The 9,870-nt window shown below is 58.6% G+C and overlaps 1 protein-coding gene across 2 annotated transcripts in view; it reads right to left on the bottom strand.

Annotated features, from left to right (window-relative positions):
* Positions 1-352: 352 nt before the first annotated feature.
* The window catches only part of ARSG (arylsulfatase G), a 25,719-nt gene continuing 16,201 nt past the window's right edge, over positions 353-9,870 (bottom strand). For both annotated transcript variants that reach the window (XM_066200253.1, XM_066200254.1), the window contains exons 9-12: positions 8,831-8,939; positions 4,776-4,896; positions 984-1,074; positions 353-702 (exon numbers count right to left, since the gene is read on the bottom strand). In XM_066200253.1, the coding sequence (XP_066056350.1) occupies positions 365-702; positions 984-1,074; positions 4,776-4,896; positions 8,831-8,939 (659 nt within the window). In that variant the 3' untranslated portion in view covers positions 353-364. The remainder of the gene's footprint in view (positions 703-983; positions 1,075-4,775; positions 4,897-8,830; positions 8,940-9,870) is intronic.

Here is a 9,870-nt window from a genome sequence, read left to right as displayed (position 1 = left end):
AGGGGCTGGGAGCCCCATCCCTGCCTTGTGCTCCCACCAGCTGCTCCTCTAAGGTTTCTTTTTAGAGGAAAACCAAGCAGATTTCCCAGAGGTATCCTCTCCCAAAGCCAGCTCTCACGGAAGGCAGTTTTAATCCAAGAGCTGATTCTTTCCCACATAAAGAGCCCTACAAAAAGCCTTCCACATGCCCAGGGTCCAAAGGGAGCTCTGTGAGCTCCCCCAGTCCCACACCCAACTCACCTCCCTCTTCCCAGCACGGAGCAAAGGGAACCACAGCCTCCCTCCCTCCCTCCCTCTCCATGGCCACCTCCAGGAGTTCACAGACACCACACTTGGGAAAGGAGCAGCCTGAGCAATTATTTGCTTAAAGACAAAGCCGTGGTGTTCTCTTTTCCACGTGGGGATCCCATGAGGATCCTAAACCCCCGTGAGTCCCATGGCACCGGCAGCCCACGTGCTGCACGTTGCAGCAGGGAATTGCAGCTGGATCCTGGGAATAATCTGCAACCGAGACATTGTCTGCTGCAATGTCCTGCAGAGCTTGGGCATAGGCCCTGCTGATGGCAGGCAGCACTGCCTGGTACTCCCTGGATGCCACATCCAGAGGCTCCTGCTCCTGGATGTCACGGTCCAGGTTGAAGATGAGGGGTGGTTGGTGCCGCTCTGCTGGCCCAGTGCTGCCGTCACAGGCCATGGCCCCTCCTAGGGAGAAAAACCCCGGAGTCACAGAGGTCCAGGGATCACCTCCGTATTCCTCACCCACCCAGGATGGCCCCATTCCCACCCCATCCCAGCTCTTATTCCAAGAGCATTTCTGAGAGCAACCCCAGGCTGCAGCACCATCCTCCAGACAGAGGTCAGCACATCCTTGGGTCTGCTCTTGGTTGAATTAACCTGAGCTGGTTTTCACCCACATTTGCAGGGATCTAAGAATTCCAGAAGTGTCTTCCCAGGCTTCACAGCCCCTGGCAGGGCCGCAGTACCTGTGCTGTAGAAGGCCTTGTACTGAGCCAGCCGCAGCACCTCGATCTCGCCGACCTTCCCGCCCGCGCCGCTGTTGGGGTGGAGCAGAACCTGCAGGAAGGACAGAATGATTCCTGTCAGCCCATGGCAGGGAAAACCTGCTCCATGAAATCCACCCCCTCCTCGGATGAGCCACATCCCACCCCTGAGCATATTCACAGGAGTCATTCAGGCCCTGGACTCTGAGCAACCAGCTGAGCTGTGACTGCTGAAGGGTGGGATGATGGGAAAAGGGCTCCAGGAAACACCAGCATCTCCCTTGGATTTTCCTGCCCTGCAGGACCCTCTGGCAAGAAAGGGATCACAAAGGCTATGGGGCTTTCAGCAGAGCAGGGCAGATGATCATAAAATCACAGAATGGTTTGGGTTGGAAGGGACCTCAAAGACCATCCAGTCCAACCCCCTGGGCAGGGACACTTTCACTATCCCAGGCTGCTCCAAGCTCCATCCGACTGGGCCTTGGACATTTGCAGGGATCCAGAGGCAGCCACAGCTTCTTGGGACAACCTGTGCCAGGGCCTGCCCACCCTTAAAATTAAGAATTTCTTCCTAACATCCAATCGAAATCTTCCATCTTTTACTCTAAAACCGTTCCCCCTTGAGCTATCACTAAATGCCTGTGTCATATTTGGACGCCAGGGTGGTCCCAGGTGCTCTGTGTCACCCGGCACCTCCCTGGGTGCTCACAGCTCAGCCAGCAGCGGGGACATCCAAGGGAGCCGAGCCCCAGCCTGGAGCCAGCAGGCAGCCACGAGCTGAGGGTGAGCTCATGCGAGGCAGAGGGGAAGGTGAGGTGCTGGAACATCACTCCCACATCCCTCTCGTCCGTCTGACTCACCCCGCTGTGCGAGGGCTCCCTTCCCTGACAACAGCCAGGGAACGGGGTGAGCAGCAAGGGAAGGAGGGAAGGGTGGGTCGGATCTCTCCCTTTTGGTATTTAGGACACTGGATCCACACAGGACGGCTGCTCTGGCACTGGGGAGTGAGGAGACAAGTGAGCTGGAGGCTCCAGCGGCTCCTCTCTCCGATAACATCTGCCGCGGAGCCAATGCCTTCACTGAGGCATGAGTCACTTGAGGTTTCCTCCCTGGGATTTGAGTTTAAAAGTGATTCAAGAAATTTCCACTGTGCTAAAAATTAGAAACATCTGCTGGAGTTGTAGGCAGCTGCAGTGCCAAGTTTAGTAACAGCACTCACAGCTGATGAGAGCAGCAGTGCCTGAGCAGGTGCCCGGCACCGAGCCCTGCCCCTCAGGGAGCATTCCAGGCACCCGGGACACCCCGAGATCTCCATCCCACACCGCCTGGCACAGAGAATTCCAGGCACCCAGGGATGTCCATCCCATGTTGTCCAGAATGGAGCACCAATGGGCACCCCGAGATGTCCATCCCACACTGCCTGGTCTGAGTGTATCCACTATTTCATGGGACTGGTTGGAAACTCATCCAAGAAATGATTCAGGATTCAGGGTAGGGGGTGATTTCCAAATGCTCTCACTTTCTTTTATTGCCCTCTGTCGTAAGGTAAATTGCTTGTTTAAAAAAATCACCTTTTGGAACTTGGTTGGATCTTCATGCTTTAGGGGAAAAATAAGAAGGGTGTAAAGTGGAAGAGGTGGTGCAGTGTGAGCCTGGTGCAAGGAGGGAGCTCTGCTGCAGAGTGCCCTTCTGCTGACACTCCTCGGGCAGGATGAAAGAGCTCCAAAGCAGGAATCAGCAAATATTCAAGGCCCTGTGAAGCCAAGGGACCAGGAACTGAACCAATTCATCTGTCTCCAGCCTTAAAGCTTTGCCTACACCTTTAACAGCACAGCTGGGACGCTGCCAAGGGCACTCAAATCTCCCTTCCCATCAACAGCCACGTTCCTAAACCTCTTAAAACCCCACACTTAGAAAATCTGTTATAATTTACTGCATAATTAAGGAGCTTGTTTTGATTGAAGAGACATTCCCAGATCTGGAACTCTTCCATTACTCCATGGCTATTATTTTAATATGTAAAAAATAGAGAAGGGGCGGGGTGGGGGGGGAGGAAAGCCTTTTCTCCTCTGAAAATTCATTGCTTGAATTTGGTGCTCCAGGCAATTCACATGCAGCTGATGGACAGAGGGATTTACTGCCCCTGGGGCTCCCTGGAGGATGTGGTTTATTTTTCCTGCCAACAGCCCTCGGTCTCAGCAGGACCTTGGTGTCACCCCAGCCCCGTTCCCGGCTGTGCCAGTGGCCAGCACAGGCTGGGACACTGGGACAGCGTCACCCGGGCAGCCCACACTGGGAGCTCCAGCGACCCCAATTAGGAAAGTGTGGAAATTGGGCATTGGAGTGAGTGAAGGAGCTGCTTCCAGGAGGATTTGTGTCAAGGGAAACCCTGCCCGGGGGTCACTGCCGGCCGCCCGCAGGCGGGGGCTGAGAGGAGAGGAGGGCAGGGACGGGGACACGGCTGCTCCCCATCACCCCAGGGCCTGTGGGGCCCCTCCGGGGTCACCCCATCCCATGGCAGTGCCATCCCACCCCCTTGGGGGCAATTCCACACAGGAATGGCTGCACCCTGACACCCAGCAAACCATCGCTCCCAGCAAGTCACTGCTGCCTGCAAACCATCATTCCCAAAAAGCCATTGCTCCCAGGAAAACCTCATTCCCAAAAAAAAAATTGCTCCCAGCAAACCGTCATTCCCAGCAAACCATTGCTCCCAGCAAACCATCATTCCCAAAAAAACCATGGCTCCCAGCAAACCATCATTCCCAGCAAACCATTGCTCCCAGCAAACCACTGCTCCCAGGAAAACCATCATTCCTAGCAAACCATTGCTCCCACAGCCCCCCAGGGCCCTGCTCCCAGCACTGCCCGTGCAGAGCAGGGTTAATCCCGAGGAGCAGAGCAGAGCATTGGCCACATCCCATCCCCGTCCCTGCTCCATCTCCCAGTTCAGCAGAGGGTTCCATAAATACAAAGCAAATACCAAACCCCTGATGGACACCGAAAGCAAATCCAAGATCCCGCTGGGAGCTGGCTCACAGTGCTTGCAGGAGGGTGAACTCTAAAAGCAAAATCAGGATTTATCCATGGGACTGCTATTAAAGCCACTTTTCTTTTTCTCTTTTTTTTTTTTTTTTTTTTTGTTGGTTCTGCAAAAATCTCGTGCAACTCCAAGACAAACGTGTGGCCATCCTGCTTGTCCTGCAAAGTGTGTTTTGTTTTTGGGGCTGAAAGGAGCTGCCAGCTTGGACAGAGCTCTGGAATATGGAATGGGCTGTCCCAATGGAAGGATGTCACCCTGGAGCTGGGAGAAGGAGGGGTTTGTTATGTTTTGATCCGGGGTGATAAATAAATGGGTATAACCAGGTTTGAAGCCCTGGGAGCTCCCCTTCCCCACACTGCTGTACCTTTGGGATCAGAAGGATGCTGTGCTGGGCACTGCAGGCTGCCACAAGCCTGAGCATCCCCGGGCTGGTCACAGACACAGCTCTGAGGCACACAGGAAGGTGCCAAGCTGCAGGCACAGGCATTTCCACCTCTAATCCCAGATTTATGAACAAAGCACAACACAATCTTTATCGTTTTTTCACCCTAAGTCCTTTAGCCCTGATATCCCAAGCCCAGCCTGGTACAGCACATCTCCATTTGTCCTCCTCCTCCAGGCCAGGGGCTGACACATCCCCAGCCTGAGCCTTTTTCCACCCCCACTCACCTGTTTTAGCTCAGGCACCTGCTGGCAGAGGGGGGTGTCACCGGGGGGTGGCTCTTCCTTACCTTGTGCCCCACATCCGACCTGCCAAAGAGAACTGGGGACACATCCAAGCCATCAAAGCGCCTGTTTGGGGGCAGAGCTGCCCCAGCCAGGGCCACCAGCGTGGGGAAGATGTCCAGGACACTGGGGAAAGAGGGGACAGTCATCAGAGCAAGGAGGGTCTCCCCAACCTCACCTGCACCCCACATCCCTCACAAGGGAGCTCCCAACAGCTGGAAAGGCTGAACACAGCTCTGGCCAGGGCAAGGCCTGGCTTCACACCCCTCCCAGCCCAGCCAGCTGCACAGATTCAGTCAGGATGTGCCTGTCCCTGGGCCAGGGGCCCGGGGGGAGCAGGGCAGGCCCTCCTGGGCAGGAAGGCAGCAGGTCAGTCACCCTGTGCAGACAGTGCCGGCAGCTCCCGGCACCCCAGGAAATGCGCCGTGGCTGTTGCAGGGCACAGCACCAGCTGCCAGCATGGAACAGGAGAACCCTGTCAGCCCTTCCAGTGCCAGCCCCAGCCTGTGCACGGCCTCAGCCACAACACAGCACCGGGGACTCACCTCAGTCCTTCCCTGCAGAGGGACACAGGGAAGGGACAGGTGACACGAAGTGCCTCTGGCTCCCTGGGGATGCAGAGAGGGACAGTCCCTGCTCTGTCACCTGCTGCGTGTGACCCTGACTGTCCCCACCCGGCACATCCCTGTGGTGTGAAGGAGCTGCAGATGGGGTGGGGATCACCCAGCCCTGCTCCCAGCCCTGCACCCCCTCTTCCAGGTGTCCCAGAAGGGTCCAGACTCAACTCCAGCGGGATGGAAACGTCCTGCTCACAGCCCCCATGTCCAATCCTCACCCTCCACATCCTGTGGGGCACAAATGGAGCATCCCTCCCTGGCAACCCCACACTTCTAAAAGGAACCACCCGCACCAGGATGGCCCCAGGGGACAGCGGGACATCAGCGTGGTCAGGTGACACATCCCAGCAGTGCCCTCGGGGACAGGAGCTGACAGCTGGCAGTGCTGAGAGGACCCACCCCACACCCCTCTGGCCACAAAACCCCCCGTGCCGGCAGCTCAGAGGGCTTGGCTGGGGCCAGGAAATCGGTACAGGAATTGGGGGCACCAGGGTGCTGCCGTGGTCCTGCCACTGTGACCTTGTCACCGTGGTTGTGCCAACACCAGGATCGTGTCCCTGCGTGTCTCCTGCCCGGAGCGTGGGGGCAGCTGCATGAGCAGAGAGAGGAAAGAGCCCTGGGCTTAACAGCGCCGCGTTCTCCCACTGAACGAGTTTTAATTCAGCTGCTAAGAGACAGAGAGAACAAATAAGAACAAACACTGCTCCGGGCCCTCACCGGGACAGCCCCATGGCCAGCCCGGCCGGGAGGCGCCCAAAAACTCCTGGCTCTCCACTGCAACCCCTGCAGGCACCTTCCTGGGGCAGAGCAGGTTCCCCTAAACACAGCAGCTCACCTGGCAGCCTGCCCCTGGTCCCATGGGTGCCCAGCACTCCCAGGATCCAGCTCCCATCTCAAGGCACGTGGACGCTCCCAAGCAGCCCTGAGCCAGTGGATGGGGCCTCTGGAAAGCAACACTGGGCTGGGAGAACACCATTGAGGGCAGAGGTGGGTGAAGATTTCCTCAGCCATGGGCAGGTGTAAGCCATGGAAAAAGGCACGAAAAACAGGATTTTGGTCGAAGTTGGCATCAGAGCCAAGGCCCTACCAGCGGGCACATCCCGGCATCCGTGCTTGAGGGGAAGGGAGAACCACTGCCAGCCCCTGCCCTGGCCAGGAGACATTGAACACATAAAGCCACTCCAGCACCCTGCTGCCACCTGAACACCAAGGGAAAAGGGCCTGGCAGTGCCCAGGGATAGCAGCTCCCTGCCTGTGGGACAGTGGGCATCCTGACCCCCGGGGCAGGACGTGGTGGCAGCACTGCCCTGCCGTGGTGCTGAGCATCCCAGCCCAGCTCGGGCGTGGCACAGAGCTCTGCCCTGCCTGGCCGTGACAGGGCACAGGAGCTGCAGCGGCTCTCCCCACACCCCACAGCTCGGCCAACCTGCCCAGCCCCACGCTGCCAGCACAGCCAGGATGGTGCAATCTCCTCCTTCACCACCCTCCTGACCTACTTCTTCCCTGCCCTACTTCGGGTTGGGGCAGGGAAGGGCAGAAGCACAGTGGGTGGCTCTGACAATTAAACATAATTAAGAAAAGCAGACAAGGCAGTTTTGTGCAGAGCCCAGCGTGCAGGTGCTGGCCTCTGAGGAGGCATCAGCGTTTCTGTGCTGGCTCCAGCCCCAGGGCATGCTCACCCTCGCTCACCCCTGCACTCCCTGGCCGGGCAGGACACGGAGCCACGAGGTCCTGGGCAGTTCCAGGAGCCTCCGTGCCCCAGCCAGGTGTTTCCATAACCCCAGGGGAAGAGGAGATCCGTGCAGATGGATGGATCAGGCCTTCCCCTGCCCAGCCCTGGCTCTTCCCGGGGATCCCACCAGGCTGAGGCCCCTCTGTGAGTGCACAGGGCTCCCAGCCTCTCCTCACACACCTCTCGGTCTTCCCCATCAGCTGGGGGGGGTTTCAATGTCCCTGTCGCACACGCTCGTCTTTGAGGGCTGTCCCCGAGGGTGAGAAAAGCCACCTCTGTCCTGTGAGCACCTCCATGTCCCTCCGTGTGTGTCCACATTCCCCGTCCCACCTCAAGCCACGGCTGGGACCACAGCGGTGACACTTTCCTGAGCATGACCCATTGCTCAGGCCCCCCAGGCTGGTCCTGTGCTGCCTCCCAAAGAGGGGGTGCCCCTTCCTGACCCCAGACCATCACCCTGCACCCCCGTGGGGGACAGCAGCTGCACTGTCACTCCTGGGGAGCTACAGAGCCACTTCCCAAGCGCCTGGAATGCTGCACGTGCCTCTGCTGGATTTCTAGATTTCCAGCTGTCCAACCTGCCAGACTGGAGCTGGGAAATGCAGGAGATAAGGTCTTTGAGGAGATAATCAGAATTCCTGGGCTTGGAGGCAGGGCAGGGGGATGGGATGGGCACTGACCCTGCCCATGCTGCCGCAGCTGCCCGAGTGGGCAGGGGCTGGCAGCTCTGCCCCATGGCCCAGGGAGGACAAGGACTTGCAGGTGAAACCATGGGGTGCTACGTGCTCCCCAGCCCCTCCACCAGACACCAGTGACTCAGCTTTTGGCTCAAACCTTCCCTTGCCTGCAAAAATCCAGCTCCCAGAGCTGCCCTCGGGCCGTGGAACGAGTGAGTGTCTCCAGCTTATCTCATGGACCTTAGAAACACCCAACATTCCCCCAGGGTCCACCAGTCAGGACCTGCTCCCAGCAGCTGGGACCTTGTTTCCCAACACCCAGCAACCCCCCAGCCCCAGCACCCTGCGTGCTTCAAGGATGAAAGGGGACAGGGCATCCCAGTGCCCAGGGACCCCCAAACCCCACCAGCCTGACCCCCAGCACCGCGGGGATCCATCAGGGACCAACAGGGACGTTCCCCCCAGGCTGTGCCCCACATCTGCTGCCAAGGAGGGCCGTAAGGAGAGGCGCAGGTTCCACATGAAGGGGTGCAAATGCTGCAGGGGAGAGGGGCAATACAGACCCTCCCAGCCGCCCTCTCCAGCCAGGAGAGGCGCGGGGGCAGCAGCCCTTTGCCCTGGCTGCCGCCGGATCCCGGCCCAGCCGCATCCTGCAGGGATTGCCAGCGCCATCCCTCCCCACAACCGCACCCTCCTCCACATAAAGCCATTCACAGACCACAAAGCCTGAGCCTGCTCCTTGGTGGGGAGAGAGGACATCGTCATCTTTTAATTATCGGGAGGCCCTTGGCCACGGCGGCCAGGAGCGCACGGAGCCCGGTGGCTGCGAGCGCCAGCCCTCCAGCCTCACAAAAAGCCCTTTCAGCTCCTCTCGGCTGAAGCATTAAGTCTCGGGACAGGACGAAAGTGCAGCCTGGCACAAGGCAGGGAATAAGCAGTGTAGGGAGCTGCTGCTGCCAAAATCCAGGTGATGACCTGGTGGGGATGGGGGGTCCTTCCAAACGGGGCCACCCCACTCCTCGAGGGGCTCTTACCTGAGCAGAGCACGGCTCGTCCTCCTGGCAGGGACATGGCCAGGCCAGTACACCAGGGCTGGCACCCTGTGCCCTCCTTCCCACGTTGTTTGCTTCGCTGAGCTCCCACCTGCAGGGGAACAGGGCAGAGCTCAGCATCCTGCTGATACTGGAAAACCTCCTGAGCCCGGGGCTTCCCTGGGAAAGGAACTGTTCAGAGGCAGAGGTGGTGTAAATTACCCCAAGGGAGGATGGTTTCACCGGGCCAGGGAAGGGAGAAGAACTACAGGAGTTTTTCAAAGGGAAAGGGAAAAGAAAGGAGTCCCAGCTGGGCACTGGTTTGTGTTTCTCTGCTGCAGTGAGTGATGAGAAATGCAGGAGCTGCCACAGCCAGTGCATTTCCATCCACTTTTAATGCCAGGTAAGAGAATGGAGCAGGCACCAAATGTAGGAATTTATTCCAGGGGCTTCTGTCCTCTGCAGGGCTCAGCACCAACACCCCCGCCCCCCACCCCGCCTGCTGGAAACCTGCCTCATTAAAAATACCACCCTGCTAATAACCCTCCTGCCAGTTAATGAACCTGATCCATCCTTCCCCTGACAGCACCCAAAGCACGCCTGCTCTGTCCTCGGATTTGAGACGCACAGGGAAGCTGCCCAGTCCCTCCAGCACCTGGAGTGCTGAGCACTGGGGCTGGGGTGCTGAGCACCAAACCTGGGGTGCTGAGCCCTAGAATGGGAGCACCAAACATCAAAAGGGCTGGAAGGGTGTTGGAGAGCCTCTGCCTTGGCTGCAGCCCAAAGGGCCCCAGGCAGCTGGAGGGGGAAGGGGCTGGGAATGGGGCAAAGAGAAAATCCCAACCCGATTCACCGAGCAAACTTCCCAGGAGCAGCCTTTGTGCGCTGCCTTTCAGTGTGCACATGGCAACGGCACTCGCCCCGAGCCATTTCCTCCGGGCACAGCCAAGAGAGTCCCCGCGCCGTCCCCAGCCCGGCCCGGCCTCCCCACAGTCACTGCCCGGTGCCACCGGCTGAGCCCTGTCCCCAGACAATGCTGCCGT

The sequence above is a fragment of the Chamaea fasciata genome, unplaced genomic scaffold, assembly GCF_029207755.1.
Source record: "Chamaea fasciata isolate MVZ Bird 193981 ecotype frontalis unplaced genomic scaffold, bChaFas1.0.hap1 SCAF_19, whole genome shotgun sequence".
Lineage (NCBI taxonomy): Eukaryota > Metazoa > Chordata > Aves > Passeriformes > Sylviidae > Chamaea > Chamaea fasciata.
The sequence above is the reverse complement of the archived record's forward strand: the minus strand, read 5'-3'. Positions and strand labels throughout refer to the sequence as shown.